This window comes from Vulpes vulpes, chromosome 12 (assembly GCF_048418805.1).
Source record: "Vulpes vulpes isolate BD-2025 chromosome 12, VulVul3, whole genome shotgun sequence".
Classification (NCBI taxonomy): Eukaryota; Metazoa; Chordata; class Mammalia; order Carnivora; family Canidae; genus Vulpes; species Vulpes vulpes.
Genome location: NC_132791.1, coordinates 36,914,961 through 36,933,967, shown reverse-complemented (window position 1 = coordinate 36,933,967; position 19,007 = coordinate 36,914,961). Strand labels below are relative to the sequence as shown.

General features: G+C 35.9%; 1 protein-coding gene across 4 annotated transcripts in view; it reads left to right on the top strand.

The window, feature by feature from the left end:
• The window catches only part of SH3GL2 (SH3 domain containing GRB2 like 2, endophilin A1), a 198,565-nt gene that overhangs the window by 101,066 nt on the left and 78,492 nt on the right, over window positions 1-19,007 (top strand). The window contains exon 1 of one of the 4 annotated variants that reach the window (XM_072728200.1): window positions 15,606-15,656. The exons of the other annotated variants lie outside the window; for them this stretch is intronic. Within the exon in view, the coding sequence (XP_072584301.1) occupies window positions 15,621-15,656 (36 nt within the window). The 5' untranslated portion in view covers window positions 15,606-15,620. Of the gene's footprint in view, window positions 1-15,605; window positions 15,657-19,007 lie in introns of those variants that run through there. 4 annotated transcript variants of the gene reach the window in all.

Here is a 19,007-nt window from a genome sequence, read left to right as displayed (position 1 = left end):
TCACATGACTACTTCCCCTTCAGGGAAGGTCTTCTGTAACCCACACATCCCTTTCATTCTAGGTTTGTTTTTGTAAGTAGGGGTAGCTTGAGGACTCAGGGAGGCCCAATTACTGAAATTAAGAAGATAACCTTTTTTTAAAAAATAGATGACCTCATTTAAATAGCTGGCTTTGTAACTCAAAGTATATTTTAACTACAAATTGCTATTACATTTGTGTTTTCTCATGATGATTTCAGACTTATGTTTAACTGGCTATAAAGAAAGCAGTTAGGTAAAACCAAAGAGAAAGTATACTTGCATGTATTACGGAAGAAGAATGGGCACTTGACTCTCAGGGATTCGGGTCCTCATCTGCTTTTTTTGGTGCTTCTTACTCCTCATCTTTTGTGTAGAGGCTAAAACAAAACTGACCTCCATGTACCCTTGCACAGTGTCACCATGACCCTGTTACTTCTGTCACTTTCTTAGACTTGTGCTCATTTTAGGGTATTTTTAAAAAAAATTTTTTTTTAAATTTTTATTTATTTACGATAGTCACAGAGAGATAGAGAGAGAGGCAGAGACACAGGCAGAGGGAGAAGCAGGCTCCATGCACCGGGAGCCCGACGTGGGATTCGATCCCGGGTCTCCAGGATCGCACCCTGGGCCAAAGGCAAGCGCCAAACCGCTGCGCCACCCAGGGATCCCCTCATTTTAGGGTATTTTTACAGACTGAACACAGAAGACTTAGTGTCTTTTACACGTATTAGCAGTTGAAAAATACATATAGAGAGAAGGGATGCATTCTTAGGGGGTGAACTGAATCCGGTGTTAGATCTTTGATGCTGACACAGGCTAATAGTTCCTCCTCAGATCAGCCACCCCCCACAGGTACTAGAGAGCTCGCCTGGAATATTGAATACTCAAGGGTGAGCAGGAACATTGCAGACAGCTATACAGACAGTTTGCTCCCTGTTAGTGACTTTGTTAAGGAATCCCCATCCTTGCCTTCCAAACAACTTTTTAGACTACTGAACTTGGAATGGACCAAGGAGGTTCTTCAGTGTCCCAGTTTTATAGATACAGAAACTGCCAGAAGTGTCCTGATTGCCTGGCCTGGGTTGCTTTTCCTACATTCTTCTTGTTTTCTCATTTGCTCTGTTGTTATTGTATTGCTTCAGAGGAAGTAATACCAGGTTGGCATTGAATCTCCAGACCTGGAAATGGGCCATTAGATTTTGAAAGGCATATGGCACTCTGCTTTCTCTCTGTCCATGTTATTACTGTTACTCACCCCTAATCTTGTCTCATAGCTGCTCTTATAGGATTGTTTTGTCAGCCTTAAATATATTTGATCAAGTACTCTGTGGAGGATCCTAGAAGAATTTAAAAATGAATATTGTGTGTACTCTAATAGAATCTTGGATAGGAAGACTTGGAGCTGCTCACTGATGGATTTGCTTCAAACTTCACACTGTTGTCTTATCTAAAACAGGGTGCTTTCTGACTCTAGGGGCACCTGAGTGGCTCAGATTATTAAGCATCTGACTCTTGGTATTGGCTCAGGTCATGATCTTAGGTCTTGGGATGGAGCCCTACATTGGGCCCTGTAGTCAGCAGGGAGTCTGCTTGGGATTCTCTCTCTCCCTCTCCCTCTCCCTCTTCCCCTCCCCCACCCCCTCAAATAAGTCAGTCTTAAAAAAATAAAACAGGGTGTCTCTGACTCTGAATTTCTGGCTAATAAAACAATCAAACCGTATTGTTGGTGCTTATAACTCTTAACATCTTTTGAGGTAGAGAGCTTTCCAGATCGGCAGAGTTCTGGAATATGTAAATATAAAAGCTTCTCTGTATCTAGTTGCTCCTAGAAAGTAAAATGCAGCTGGTGGCATTTTTGAACTTTGTTTAAACCAGTCTGGTTTTGGTTCATACAGAAACGGAATTTAATTGAAAGAGAACCTCATCCTTGTACTCTATACTTCTTTACCTTTTATGTTGAACTGAGAAACAAAAGGTCTTAGAGTTCTAACTCTTAAGTTAGAACACTGGACAATATTTATGGGGTAATGTGGGGAAAGCAGTGTAATTATTAAAGAACGCTTATGGTTTATGGTTCTAGGAAAATAGAGAAAAAGGGAAAAAAGCTCGTGCTCACAGGTGTGTGTGTGTGTGTGTGTGTGAGAGAGAGAGAGAGAGAGAGAAGAAGAAAGAGATCTATAAAGTCTTCGTGAATGAATGAGAACCAGCAAAAAGTCTTTGGGAAATTAATTTTTTTTAATCTCTGTGAATATGTTAGTACTGGAATAGCTCTAAATCTCAGCTAAACTAAGGAAATAGGACATAGTATCAAGAAGCAAAATTTGATCAAAATTGACAAGTAATAAACAACTGAGAGAGAAGAAAAGGATATAAAAGATTAGATGGATAAAATAACAGTTGGAAGATTATTTAACAAACTCTCTGGCTTTGTTTCCACATGTGTAGAGGAGTCAGACTGAATTGTACTTTGAGTTCCTGTTCTGTGTAGGTCACAAGTATAGTGAAAGATGTTTCTGACCTTGAAGGGAAGCTAGATGTTTCATCATTTTTTCCTTTTAGTTTTTTAATCTTCTTTTCCTAAGGTATGGTGTATGCAAATTGTAAAGAGAAAAGGAAGAAGAAGAAGAAGAAGGAGGAGGAGGGGGAGGAGGGAGAGGAGGGAGAAGAGGAAGAGGAAGAAGGAGGAAGAAGAGGAAGAAGGAGGAAGAAGAAGGAGGAAGAAGAAGAAGAAATAATAATAATTATAATAATACAGAGGGGGATGGAAAAAAGCCAAAATTCACTGAAATATTCCCATGTAAATAACCATGATTGATTCAGTGTCAGTCATTTGGTGAAGGTATTATTAAACTTCTGTGCAACCAGCATGAACTTTCATAACATTCAAGGTGAAGAAAACAAGTAGTCACATCTATATTTCTCCAGACTAAATTAAAACCAACTGAAATACATAGTTGCCAGACTGACAGAAATTTCAGTATTATCCTCCAGGGATATCCTCCTGTCTCCCTCCCTCTGCATTTACAGTCCAAAGAAGAAATTCACTGGGATCAGCTCTCAAGCAGGGAAGAGCTCAATATCCCATCTGTCTCCTCCGGCTGTCCCTGCCCCTTACCTGTCCTGCTATATTGAACACTAGCCCCACTTGGCTGCCCAGCAGTGCTTATGTTTCTGTGAAGCCTTATGACTTAAACTCCTAGGGAAGACCATGTGGTCCTTTGAATTAAGGGCACCTGTGCTGGTTCAGTGCTTCATCCATTTTATGTGTTATGTGGAATTTCATTGATGAGATGTTCCATTATTTGTTTAGCCATTCATTTAATGGTAAACCCTTAGGTCATTCTTGGTATTATAATTGTTTCATGATGAATGCTCTATTCAATTGTTTTTGTTTTTGTTTTTAGACTTAATACACAGGATCCGTGTTGCTGGGTCAAAAGATGTACCTGTTCAATTTTCATGCATATTGGGAAACTGGCATTCCAGAATAGATGCACCAATTTATCTTCCCAATGAGAGTACATGAGAGTGTCCTGCAGTGTCAGCCTTGCTGGTGATCTCTGTGAAAGAAGAAAATAGTTCTGGCTACCATGGTCTCTAAGGAGGAACATATGGCCACACACAGAGGCAAAATTATCTCTAAAGAACTCGAGTTCCTCTTTGTGTTCAGGATCCATCTGCTAGGGATTTATTGTTTTTCTTTTTTTAAAAAAATGAAATTTGTTTTGAATTGGTCATGTCAATCCATTTGGATTCAGAGGAACTATTTATCTCATGTTCTCTCACTGTATCTGAAGAAGAGGCTGGATTTCTCTCAGCCTCCTGAGCATATTTGACCCTTTTACTATTTTTCTGTATAATATGATTTATCAGTTGAATATATATATATATTTTAAAGATTTTATTCATGACAGAATGACATATATATATACTCATGACATATATATGTATATATATATGTTTTAAAGATTTTATTTATTTATTCATGACAGACACAGAGACAGGGAGAGGCAGAGACACAGGCAGAGGGGGAAGCAGGTTCCATGCAGGGAGCCTGACATGGGACTCAAACCCAGGTCTCCAGCATCACACCCTGGGCCGAAGGTGGCGTTAAACCACTGAGCTGCCCTGAATACATTTAAATTAAGAAACTCCAAGTTAAAATTTTCTAGAGCAATATCCTAAAACCAAGCTGTACACTGAAAACTCAACAGACCCTTAAAGAAGGTACAGCGCTCTCTTTTGGCCCCCTTTTTCTGTGGTGTCTTGCTGGCTGGGTTAGGTTAGGTTAACCAGTAGTAATTTCTGAGTCTGTCTTTCTTGTTGATGTGAAGGTAACCAATTATTGTCTACCCTTTGTTCTTTAGCCAGATTTACTTGCCATTCTAAAATGTTCATGTTTTCCATTTATTTTACCCTTCTTCTTTGGAATACTTCCTATATTCCATGCTTGTGATTAATTTGAAGGGTCTCCTAAATATTACAAAGGCCCATGTTAAAATCTTGTCAGCAATAAGGCCATATGGTTTCCTAGATGTTCTGCAGACTAAAGAAAACACTTATTCTGATATTTTGAATTAAACTCTAAGGACTTAAACATATGGTATAAAGATGCTGCACACATGGTTTTTAATACTAGAACCATATCAAGCAAAGTGGCAGATGAACTCATCTCAAAGGTCTGCCTTAAAGAGGTGAATGGAGCTTTAGGCTGTGTCTCATCATGGTAATATGGAGTGTACCTGCCCTTGGACAAGTCATTTCAGATTGGACCTCCTTGCCTTGTGGATAAAACAAAGTGTAACCTTCCATCATTCCATAACCTCTCACTTTGAAGGGGGCTCACAGAAGCAGAGCAAGAGGTAATGAAATAGAGTTTCCAGTCCAGCAAGGAATACTCCCTCAGGGGTCTGAATGGATAAAGTCTCTACCTGGAAATCTGTATACAGAATCTTACCAGAGGAATAAGACAGACTAGAAAAATGGAAGGAAATTCTTGCTACAAAATGTTTTAAAATGCTGGGTAAAGTATAATAGGTATATGTTTTAATGAATAGCAGAGCAAACCAGACAGTAAAGGAAATATCAGAGACCAAAAATGAAAAGGGAACTGAAGACCTGAGCTGTCCAGGGAGAAATGAGGGTAGATGGGTGATAGGAGGTGGGGAATGAAAATAGGGCTTGACTTTCATCTGCTCTTTGAGAGGAGAAGTTGGAAATGAGTCACTCTTTTCTAAATACAGAACTCTCAAATAATAACCTTTAAAATTGTGCAATGCATGTTTTGACAATGCAAAGTAAGATAGCCAAATAGTAGCAAAAGAAAATGTAAAAGCTTAAAAACAAAATATACCTACAACATGGCAGAATTAAGATCAAACCCATGTGTATCTTAGAGCTGCTTTAATAAATTACCGTAAACTAGGTGGCTTAAAAAAATTTATAGTTCTGGAGGCTAGAAGTCCAAAATTAAGGTGTTGGAAGGGCCAAGCTCTTGAAGACTCTGGGGGGTGGGGTGGGGCTTTTATGTTTCTCCTAGCTTCTAGTGTTGCTGGCAATCCATGGCCTGTCTCGTTTTACTGACATACCACTCCAGTCTCTACCTCTATCATCATGTGGAACTTTCCCTGTGGTCTCTCTGTCTCTTCTTCTTATATAACACCAGTCATATAAGATTAAAGGCCCATCCTAACCTGGAATGACTTCATCTTAACATGATTACATCTGCAATGCTATACCAAGTCCAGGCAGACCAAAATGAACAAAAAACAAAACAAAACAAAACAAAAACAAACCCCAACAAACAAAACCACAGAGATTTTAACCTACTATAAGACAAAATTAAATTGAAGATAAAAAGCAATAAATGAAGCAAATAATGGCTGGGGTTTTGTTTTGTTTTACAGAAAAATGATAACCAGTAAATATGTAAGGAATGATTTTTTTTTTAAATCTCTATTCTGTAACCTCCAGTGAGAAAAAATTGGTTCTGAGAATGGCTGCTAAAGGATGCTAATAAAGCCATTAGTGTGTTTTCGCGGTGCCAGGGTGTTAACCCACACAATTCTTGTTACTTGGAAAGGTAGAAGTGGTATCTGTATAGTGGAGAAATTTGGAGGTCACTACCTTAAGCAAACTGAGCATCAGAAATAGTGGGACAGCCTGATCTTGTGTGCTTCCCACTGTGATGTTACATGAGGCCCACATAACTGCCTAGGAAGCAGTCTTCAGAAAAACAGTTAACCTAGATCTAAGTAAGCCTTTGTGTCTACCTTTGAGATTTCAGCAATATAGAGTCACAGGTTAAATAGTGTTATCACAAAATAGTAGATGAATCTGAAGTGTGGAACGTTGTCAAACAGTTGGTTTGGTCAGTTAAGAAAAGATCAGTGTCTTGGAAATAAAAAATAGGGGTTGGGAAACATTTCAGAATTAGAAGACTAGAAAGAATAACAACCAAATGTCATGCATAAACCCTGATTGGATCCTGGAACAATGAGTTTAAAATATGTTTTAAGGACAGTTGAGCAAATCACATAGGGATAAAATATTAGATATTAGGAAATTGTTATTTTTTTAAAATATGGTGTCAATATTTAGTATTTGAGACAATATTCTTATTCTTAGGAGATGCTTGATGAAATATTTTGGGATGAACTGTCATGAAGTTATAATTTGCTTTCACAAGGTTAAGTAAAAATATGTGTGTGAGAAAGATGTATATACATATATAAAGTACATATGGAAAATTGTTAATTTAAAAATCAAGATGATAAGTATATGAATAATCTGTATGTTTCAGGTTTTTTAAAGAACTTAATGTTGGGTGGTGAGGTAGAAAATCAATTTGGGCTTATTCCAGAGCAGCAATGATGGCTTAATATCAGGAATGTTGCAAGTACATTTAACCATATTAGGTCTAAGGAGACATATACAGTTATCTCCATAAGTGTTAAAGGTATTTGACATAATTCAGGTTTCATTGATTACAATAATTCCTAATAGAGATTGATTAGCATGTTCTTAATCTGCCTCAGTCCCACAAAATAGCATCATGCCAAGACATTAAAATATTTCCATCAGAGTCCAGAACAAGACAGTCACTTAACTTTATTCTGGAGGTACTTTGTCACCAATTCAGTTCAACAAGGAAAAAAGCGTAGTCTAGCATTTTGGAAAAGACCATAAAATCATTACTGTTTTCAGACATGATGTATACCTAGAAAACTTTATGCAGTCAATTTGAAAAACATGACAATTAGCACATTCATTTTAACATACAGAAATAGCTTACCTAGATATAGCTTACATTGTTACAAACAACTACCAGTTAGAAGATAGAGTATTAGAATAGGCCTTATTTGCAGTAGCAAAAGAAAAAAAAAGAATAAAATGCCTAGGAATAAAATTTCTTATTTTAAAAATAAAAAAAAATAAAATTCTTCCTAGAACATGTGAAGAAGCTTTTCTATTACATCTTCTTTCTTGGATGAAAAGACTCAGCATTACAAAGGTGTCAGTTTTTACCTAAATTAAGTTATAAATGTATGGTAATTATAAAAATACTATTTTTAACAAAATAAGGCTTTCACAAATTATATGGAGGCATAACCAAGTATAGTCAGGAAATATATAAAGAAGAATCATAAGGGAAGAATACACGTGACAGATACTAAACACATGAAAAAAATCTTCAGTGTTTAAAACAGTGTGTTACTGATCCATGAATGTACAGATCAATAGACAAGAATAATGAATCCATAGACAAAATACCTGTGGTAATTTAAGGTGAGATACAAGTGGCATTTCAAAACAGTGAAGTCAGGATGTATAATTCAACAATTGATGTTGGGACAAACGGGTAGCCCTCTTAGAAAAAGTTTGAAGGCATATATCATGTCTTACATCATGATAAATTTCAATTAGAGTAGATTTAAATACTAATAAATGAAGCCATAAAAGCACTAGAGGAAGCAATAGAAGGATTTAAAAAAATAATCTTGGTTTGGTGAAAGCCTTTCTAATTATGACTCCAAACCCAGAATCTATTGAAGAATTAACATATATATCTACATAAAAAGAAATCATGGTACATGGTAAAAAAACAAACAAACAAACAACAAAAAAAACCCACTGTAAACAGAGTCAGAAAAATTTAGAAGATACAGAAAAGTAAAGAAAAAACCAGTTAATCCTCATGTGCCCATCCCCTCATTTCAAGAATTATCAACTCATGGCTAATCTTATTTATTTTGAAGATAACTTTACTGTCATATCATCTTATCCAAAAAAATTGCATGTGTGTGTGTGTAAAAGACCATTCAGAAAAACACTTTAAAATAACATCATCACAACTAAAAAATTAGTTCCTTAATATCCATGATCATTTTTAAGGCATAGGAAAATGAATCTTCGGGTAAATAATACCCACATAAATATATATGTGCATGTTTTTATATGGCACATTCTATGAATTTAGAAACATTAGGAAAAAATAAGTTAAAGAAGGAATATGCTGCAGAAATTCCTATTAAACTAAATTTAGAACTTCTCCCTTGCAGTGTCCCAAATGCTCTGAATCTGTTAATGCCTTACGGTCAGCTGGTTATATCACTTGATTATCCTTTTGTTAATCCTGGATCTTGCTCTGACCTGAGTGAAGCTGGTAGCTTTACCCTGCCCTTAGAAATTGCTGAGGACTATGACAGAGGACAGCTCAGCAGTCTCTGATAAATTCTGCAAGGTGTGACAAGGTACAACATCAGATATTAGCAGGGGCCTCGAGCTCTTGAAAGAAGACTCAACACAGATGAAATAGATAGATAGCCTGAGTGCCTCCAAAATTTCCAGCCTGTCACCAAATGAAAATATAATAGTGCAATATTTTAAGGATTTTGTGGCTCAGGAGAAAAGAGCAGTACAAATACTTTTTAATGGACTACATGAACCTCTTCATGAAGATATTTAAAATGTTTTCAAGAGAAACTAATTGTAAAATTGATAAAGGTTAAATTTTAATACCATAATCATAAATTGGCTTTTTAAGTGAAGGTGTCTATTTAGAATAACATGTGCCAGTTTCATGCAATTTGTTTTATTAAGAATAGAGTTTTTTGGGACATCTGGGTGGCTCAGTGGTTGAATGTCTGCCTTCAGCTCAGGTCGTGATCCCAGGGTCCTGGAATCAAGTCCTGCATCTGGCTCCCTGCAGGGAGTCTGCTTTTCCCTCTGCCTATGTCTCTGCCTTTTTCTCTGTGTCTCTCATGAATAAATAAATAAAATCTTTAAAAAAAATAATGAGGTTTTTTTGAGACTAATCAAAATCATAGATTTCAGATTTTAAGTAACACTTGGAATTGTATTATTTGAGTTTACTACTCATTTTATTCCAGAGTAGCTAAAGGACTTGCTCAGGCTGCTTAGCAGGGCCTGCACCCCAGGTCTTTGGATCCCCAGACCTTTGCTCTTTCTATAGGACTATACTTCTTTTTATATCTTTAGATTGATTATCTTCATTTCCTGAGAATGTGTGTTGAAGTTTTTAGTAGGACATGCTAGGCCTGAATGTATTTTTATGCTCTTTTAATTTAAAGCCTTCCTCCACATTGCATGTGATTCTAACACCTTTTCAGGAACTTTCTTGTCCTCCAAGTTTTCACCAGCCTCTCAGTTCTGCCAAATGCAATGTGAGGAACTGCTATTCCTAAAGAAATGCTTAGTTCACTTTTTTTTCCTTTTTTCTTTTCGTAGCCTGGTAAACTTTTATGGTCATTTATCTCTGTCATAAAATGATTGCAGTGCATTTAATCTTTCCTATGTTAAATTACATAGTACATGCTGCTTATGTCTTCATTCTGGCTTCTTTTGTGTGCAATGGAAAGTTTCTTTATGAAGGAAGATTTGGATCTTATTATTTTCCTCCCAGCTTCAGACATCTCATAGATGAGCAGCTCACGTTGCTTGGATCTTCATCATTAGTCCCTTTCTTCCTGATATCTAATACTAATCTCACACCATTAAGATGAGTAATGACCAAGAAAAAAAAAGTACTACTTCCCATGTTAGAGAGCCTTCATTAACAGCTAGAGAAGGTTAGAGAAAGCTGCTGAAGAGTTTTGCCTCAACAAAATGGTAACTATTGAAAGCAAATTCAAGCAGCATGATTTGTTTGTTAAGAGAATTGCAGTATTTCAGGGTAAAAAAGGGATTTTTAGGCAACATCTGTGTATCACCGCTTACATACAAAGTCTGCACACTGCCAACCAATGGTCAGTCACCTCCTGTTTGACCCACCCTGAAGACCAGACATTTATCAGAGCAGCCCAGGGTAACAGAAAGAATCTGGTAGATCTCTGGATCCTGACTGCAACACATGTGTTCTCTGACCTTGGACAAGACCCTTAACTCTCTGTTCCTCGATTTTAATTGTAATTTCATGAGGCTTTTGTGAGAACTAAATAGTACTGCTTTTCTCAACTATTCTGTTACATTGTTTAGTACCCCGAAGCTGAGTTAAAATAGATCTTCGGGACCTCATCTTGTGGTTCTGAGGCTGCCTCTTGGGGCCACGAAGAATGCACTGTAATCTCAGTAGGTATCCTCTAGAGGCATTCAATCTCCAGGTCTTCACTCTTTCTTTAGAGCTGTTTTTTGTCCTTTGTGTATTTGAAAGCTGTGTAATTGGAGGACAATTGCAGACGAAGCATCAGCAAGCTGACTGCACCTTATAGCATTCTCTTTGATCATTTGCATTTTACTGAGTTTATGCTGAGCAGTCTCATTAGTGACCTTGGTGTAATTAGGAACAAAAGCTCAAATTTAAATGTTTCACTTCAGTCATCAACTGATGTGGGAAAGTCTTCACTTTTTGGGTGTGTGTGTGTGTTTCAGCAAAAGAAAAAGACTTGAATTGGCACCAGACATTTATTTTACAACTATTAGGGTTTACCTATGTAAGTCCCTACTTCTAAGATATAAAGGACAGTCCATATGTAAGTCTGTTCGATTTGCTGCTGAAAATACAATGCTCTCTGTTCAACATAAGCAAGGAATTAAGCAATCCCAGAAGGATATATTATTTCACACACACTCATCACATGCATTTACTCTTAACATTTTCCCCCAAATGCAAGGTGAGACCTGGAGAGGCATATTTTCATACCTGTCCTCTTGGAAGCATGTAGATTTCACATATGATTATATTAGAGTCTACAAAGAGAACTCAGCAAACCTTCACTCTCGGCATCTCCATTATTAATTCCCTGTGATTCAGTGCTGCCTTCAGGGCATCTGAGATGGGCAGGGAATGCTGTGTTCCTAATTCTGGACTGGTCTTTTCTTCCCCTGTGGTCATTTTTGCTCTCCTCACTTGCTATGCTGCTTCTTAACATTATTACATGTCTACTCCTTTCTTCTTTTTACTGTTTTTTCTCATTTTTCCACAATTTCACTTGTACTTGAGTTTGGCTTTTATAGTCAGTAATGCTGAATTTCACTTCAGTTTAACAGGTTGTCACATTTCATATGTTTTGAATTTGACTTTTCTTGGCCCTCTTTCATATGAGATGTTTGTTTCTAGAGAAACTTTACCTTGAGTAATTTAAGAACCCTAGAATATAACAATTTCAGTTTGAGATTATTCTAACTTGGGCTTTTAAGCATGTAAAATTTGTGGATGGAACCATTAGATCTTGACTTTCTTAGAAATTTATTCAAGTATGTAGGTAACAAATATATATGATTAAATTACCTTATACTCCCAAATTTAAATGAGCACACAGCCAGGTGTCTGTCTCCGGTAGCTTTAACAGACTGCCTTACTTACCCTTATGTAGCTCAGATAATAAATGCCCTTTGTTGTGCTACAAGTTCGCTATGTCAAGGAGGTCCACTTCTGAGATCAGTTTAAAAGTACTATTTAAAAGTCTGTCTGCATGGCCCACTTAAGAAATTAGGCTATGCAAATCCAACCTGATTACAAGATTCAGGTTTAAGGAAATTTGAAGTGCCTTTGAGGTTCTTTGTTACCATAGATCTTAGATTTTACTGGAACAACAGCAACAACAACAACAACAACAACAACAAAACCCCTGAATTTTAGGCTTCTAAATTTTTATGTGAGAAGATTCAGCACCACTGCATTATCTTTAATTCTGAGTCCTAAGGCTGTAACTTTTCTCCATGTTCAGAAATTGATTGTGTAGCCTTGGTACATTTCTGTTTATCAGTTTGTTTCCTGCTGCCATGATTCTTACACCTATCAGAACATTTTATTTGTTTCTAATGTAGACAGAGTGTTTAGCCCAGAGGTCCTGCTGATCAGTAGTAATCCAGAGTATGAAGGTTGAAATGTTTGCATTTGGCCTGGAAGAAGCTTGTTTTGTTTATTTGCATCTTATTTGCAAAAGAGGGCACTCCTTTATATTATCTGGCATGGACCAAGGCCATCACCTCTTTTAGTACCAGCTCATGGATAGATAGTCCAGTGATAGGGTCTGTAACTTTTTTTTTTTTTTTTTCCTTCAGGAGTGCAGGCTGGAAAGCTCGAAACTTTGAAAAATCTGACATTTTTCTTTACTAGAAAGATCGACAGTTTTAAAAAAATCAGCAGTCATCTAGTGTGCATAGTTAGAAACTTATTAATTTTAGTTTGAATTGTTGTTTCAGGAAAACCATTATCCATAATCCTTCTTCAGGGTTAGCTGCATGCTGCCAACTAATACCTAATACCTTATTAGATATTGAAGCCATTTTTTGGTCTGTGTATGAGTATAAAATAGAAGCCTATTAAACATTTAACCAAGAAATCATGCTAGATTCCTAGTCCCAGATGCAAGAGCATATTTCTTATGTGGCTTGTTCATAAAACCAGAGGCAGAGGCCCAATACATGAACAGATATTCAGGGAGAGAGATGCCCCAGATATTATCCTATTTCTGTTACTGTATCTGACATGCAGGTGGGCTTTGTATCATTGGCCTCTTTTCCTTCATTCTGCTTGGTGGGTGGGTGGGGGCCTGAGTGCATCATAAGGAGCTTAAGACTGAAAATGGAAACTAACATATGAATGACCACACACTACATGTGAAAAAGAGGTTTTGTCATTACATATATATGTATGTGTATGTTCACTTAACCTGTATGTGTAATGCACACACATTTAACCTATATTCTGTTTCCTCTTTTACTTTGCTTAACAATATAGCAATATTTTTATTCTTTGGACAGCTAAGCTGGCATTTATTCATTTAACAAATAAGTATCTACTATGTTCTGTGCATTACGGTGGAATATTGGGGACACAGGAATAAAACAAATCTTGTTACTAGGTGGTTTGCAACCTCATGAGGGACATAGAAACATAAACCATTAAGGATAGAGTAAGGAGAGTGCTAATAGAGGCTCTGTATAGACAAGGTGCTTTGGAAGGAGTAAGATTCTCTGGAGAGGGGGATTCTGGATAGGAGTGGAATTTTTTGGGAAAAATGTTTTGTTTTGAGGAATCTGAATTTAATCTAAAGTCAGTTAAGGAACTAGTAAGGAATCTTAAGCCCAGGAGTGATATGGGTCAGATTTACCTTCTAGGAAGTTCAGTTTGTGGACTACAATACAGGAATGAGAGGGTAAGGGTATTTCTCAAAATACTAAGCATGAATTACCATGTGATCCTGCAATTCCATTTCTTGATATATACCCAAAAGAACTGAAAGCAAGAACTTAAAGAGGTACTTGTACACCCATGTTCACGGCAATATAATCACAATAGCCAAAAGGTGGAAACAGGGATCCCTCGGTGGCTCAGCGGTAGCCTGCCTTTGGCCCAGGGTGTGATCCTGGAGTCCTGGGATCGAGTGCCACATCAGGCTCCCTGCATGGAGCTGCTTCTGCCTCTGCCTGTGTCTCTGCTTTTCTCTTTCTGTCTCTTATGAATAAATAAATAAAATCTTTAAAAAGAAAAGGCGGAAACAACCCAAATGTCCATCCATAGACGAACAGATAAAATGTAATAAACATTGAATATTTTTCAGTCTTAAAAAGGAAGGAAATTTTAATACATGCTATAACATGCATGAGCCTTGAGGACATTATGCTAGGTAGAGTAACCCAGTCATCATTTGAGAAGTATAATGATACCTACTTCGTAGAACAATGGTAGTCCTTAGTAGTAAGTGAGTTAATTTATGTGAAGTGCTTCAAAGGATACCTGATGCACAATAACTCCTCAGTAAACATTAGCTGCTGTTGGTGCTGCTAGTGCTGCTGCTGCTGTTACTACTACTGCTAGTAGTAGTAATTTGAAGCAACAACTTGTGAATATGGCACACTCACCTTGCTTCCTTTAATGGAATGTCTTATTTTTAACAGCTTTATTGAAGTATAGTTTATATAAAGTAGTTGTACTTTAAAGTGTACAGTTTGTAAGTTTTTATGTATATTTCAACCACCCTTAAAATCTCTCCCTTCCACTCCTGACTCTGTCTCCGCAGGCAACCACTAATATTCTTTCTCTTACCATAAATTAGTTTGTATTTTCTAGAGTTTTCTATAAATGGAATTATACAGTATATATTCCTTTTTTGTCTGACTTTTTTTTTCATTTCAGCATGATTACTTTGAGATACATCCAAGTTTTATTTGTATGAATAGTTTATTTCTTTATACTGTCAAGTATATTCTATTGTATGGATATACCACAGGTTGTTTATTCATATGCACCTGTTGATGGATAATTGGGTTGCTTCCTGTTTGGGACTATTACATATAAAGCTGCTATGAATATTCATCTATAAGCTTTTCTATGGAAAAATCATGGGTTTTTTTTGTTTTAAAAATGTATTTGTTATTTATCTCACTGAAATTTATTATTTATCTCACACAGGAGAATAATATAAATCATGTTTATTCAAAAGGATTGGATTCCATTGTATAAAGTAATACTGTCAAAATAAAGTAGTAGTCGCATCACATATCTGCAGGTATAAGCAGTAGCGAATAATTTTTTAAAAAATCTTATGGTTATATATTATCATTAAAACACAGTGTTCACACTTAGACAAGATACAGCTGGAAGAGAACAAAAACTTTATTTATATTAATGCTTTTTTAGAGCTGAATCAGTGATATATCCTACTTAAAACATGTTGCCTTTAGCTGCTTTAATGACAGTGGTTTTACTTAGCCACCAAAAAGAAGCGCATTCTTGTTCCTTAGTTTCATTCTTCATTCTTCTATTTTCTATTCCTCACACTATGACATATCGTTATCACAGCTGGCATTTTTCAGTTTTACTCAAAGAATACTGAGACACACATATACCAAACTGAGACAGCTCAGAATTTGGGAAATAAATAGTAAAGAAGAGAAATTGTGTCTGTAATCAAATAATAAAAAAATCTTAAGCATACCAAACTGGGTTCCATACTCAAAATATTTTTTTAAGGGAAAAGCAGTAGTTCTAAGATGGGTTTGGTGGGGTAAAACTACGAGACGTAACTTGTTTCTGAGGTCACAAATGACTTTGTTGAATATATGTTTCTGTCCACTTTTTTTCTTTTCTCTTAGGTAATCTAGGAGAAGGATGGCTGGATCACATAGTAGATATGTGTTTGGAGGAAATTACCAAAGAGTTTTACAAGGTGTTTATTCCATTATATGTTCCAGTAGCAGTGTAAAAATTCCTGTTGTCCACATCCTTACCAACACTTGGTGTGGCAGGGTTTTTAATTGGTTTGCATCTAATAGGTTTGCTGTGCTTTTAATTTGTATTTCTCTAATGACAAATGATGCTGAACATCTTTGAATGTGTTTATTTGCCATTTCTGTATTTTCCGTGATGATGTATATGTGCAAATATTTTGCCCATTTTTCTTATTGGGCTGTTTGTTACTGAGTTTTGAAAATTGTTTATGAAGTTCTTGATTAGATATGTGCTTTTTTCCCGTCCAGAATTTGACTTTTCATATTAATAACAGGGTTTTTTAGAAGAGCAGAAGTTTTAATTTCAATGAAAATCTAACTCATCAATTTTTTTCTTTTATGATTTGTGCTTCTGGTGTCATATCTAAAAAATATTTGCCATATAATCTTCATCAAGGTTACAGAGATTTTGTCCTGTCGGCTTTCAGAGGTTTTATAGTTTAAGTATTAGATCTATGACCAGGTTTGCATTAATTTTTGTATATGGTTGAATGCATAGACTGAAGTTTTTTGGTATTTTTTTGTATATGGATATCCAGTTGTTCTAGCATCATTGATTTTAAACTATCTTTTCATCAGTGAATTGTCTCTTAACCTCTGTTAAAAAAAAAAAAAAAAGTTTTTCCTATACATCTGGACTGATTTCTGAACTCTAATTCTGTTGATCTTTATCTATCATGATGCAAATACCAAACTGTCATGATTACTATAGTTTTACAGTAAGTCTTTGTGGTTTATATATACAGTAGAGTATTTTCTGGCCTTTAAAAAGGAGATCCTGTCATTTCCAACAACGTGAATGAACCTAGATGATATTATGCTGAGTGAATAAGCTAGACAAAGAAAGAAAAAGTTTGCAGGATCTCAATTATGTGGAATCTTTAAAAGTCAAATCCATAGTAGCAGAGAACAGAATGGTGGTTCCCAGGCACAAGGAGGTGGCAGTCATGGGGAGAAGTTGGTCAAAGGGTGCAAAGTTGCAGTTATGCAGGATGAGTAAGTGTAGAGAGCTAGCCTACCACAGGATGACTATGGTTAATACTATATCGAATACAGAAAATTTGCTGGGAGTGGATTTCAGGTGCTCTCACCGTACCTGAAATCTTAATCTGAGAAGTAGATCTGAAAAAAAAAGGAAGAAAACCCATTTACAGATAATGTTAGCTCTCCAACTTTGTTCTTTTTCTAAGTTGTTTTGATTGTTTATGTGCTTCATGTTTCTGTATGGATTTTAGGATCTGTTTGGCAATTTCTATACATACATGAAAAGACTGCCAAGATTTTGAATGGAATTATATTGAATCTGTAGATCAACTTGAGGAAATCAAGATCTTAACAACATTGAGTTCTCTGATCCATGAATGAAGTGTATCTCTCTATATCGATCTTTTAAATATTTTCTTAGCAATGTTAACAGTTTTCAGTGTGCAGGTCTTTTACAGCTTTTGTCAGATTTGTCTCCAAATATTTTACATTTTTGATGCCATCGTATTTATTTTTTTTAAGATTTTATTTACTTATTTGAGACAGAGGGAGAGCATGAGCAGCAGGAAAGGACAGAGGGAGAAGCAAACTCCCGCTGAGCAGGGAGCCCAATGACGCAGGGCTGTATCCCAGGACCTGGGATCATGACTGGAGCCAAAAGCAGATGCTTAAACGATTGAGCCATCCAGGTGCCCCTTTGATGCCATTTTAAGTGGTGTTTTTATTTCAACTTTTGATTGTTCATTGGTAGTATCTAAAAACAATTAATTTTTATATATTCACCTTATAGCCTACAATAGCTTGCTAAAGTCACTTATTAGTGCTAGTGTTTTTTGTTTTGTTTTCTTTTTGTAGATTATATTGGATTTTTTACACAATTGTGTCATCTGTTTTCTTCTTAGTTTCGATTCTTTTTATTTCCTTTTCTGGCTTTACTGTATAATAATAAATATCTCATTGACTGGTAACCTCTGTTATAGTGTTGAGTAGAAATGGTAAGTGTCAACATCCTTGTGAACATTCTTTGTTCCTGATCATGGTGGAGGAAGCATTCAGTTTTTTGCCATTGAGTACAATATTACTGATAGATACCCTTTTTCATTTTGAAGGCATTCTTTATATTCATAGTTTTTCCTGAGAGTTTCTATGAGAAGTAGATCCTGGATGTTGTCAAATGATTTTTTTGGCATCTATTGAGCTGACCATGATTTCCCCTTTTTAGTTTCTTAATATCGTGATTGATTTTTGAGATGTTGATCTAAACCTAGGTTCCTGGGATAAACTTCACTTATTATTCCTTTAAAAGTTGTAGAATCTATAGTTATATTAACTCTCATTCCTAAATTAGTGATCTGTATCATCTTTCTTCTTTACCTGATAAGCCTGCCTAAAAGTTTATCAGTTTTATTGATCTTTTCAGAGGGTCAACTGATTTTATTGACTTTTCTCTATTGTTTTTTTCAGTCCTTTATTTTGTTGATTTTTGCTTTGGGCTTTACTATTTTCTTTCTTCTGCTTACTTTGAGTTTAATTTGCTTTTCTTGTAGTTTAAGAGGAGTCCAAAGACATTGAGAGAGACCTTTTTTTCTAATTCAGTTGTTTAGTGCTATAAATTTTTCCTTAAATATCTTGTTAGTGCTGTCCTACAAATTTTGATATGTCATATTGTCATTCAGTTCAAAATACTTTCTAATTTCTCTGGGATGTCTTTATTAACCAAGTGATTATTTAGAAGTGAAATATTTATTTATACATATTTGGGGGATTTTCCAGAGATCGTTCTGTTACTGATTTCTAATTTAATTCTGTTGTGGTTAGAATACATACTTTGAATGACTTCAGTCATTTTAAATGTACTGAGACTTTGTTTATGACAGTATTGTTTGTCTTGCTACATATTTCATCTGTACTTCAGAAGAATGTGTTTTGTTGTTATTGGGTGGAGTCTATACACATTAACCAGGCCAGGTTGATTATAGAGTAGTCAAAATCTGTACACCTAGTGATGTTCTGTCTACCTATTCTAATTACTGAGAAAGGGGTACTGAAATCTCCAACTATAATTTTGGATTTATCAGTTTCTACTTTTTTTATATGTATTTTTGCTTTCTTCATCTGAGGATCTAATATTGAGGCATAAATATTAGGTTTATTGCAGCCTCTTGGTTAACTGATGCCTTTATTACTATGAAATAACCTTCTTTGTCCCTGGCAATACTCTTTGCTCTGAAATCTATATTCTCTAATATCTGAGATACCATTTTGTGTTACCATGGTGTATCTTCTTGACTTGTGTTACCATGTGT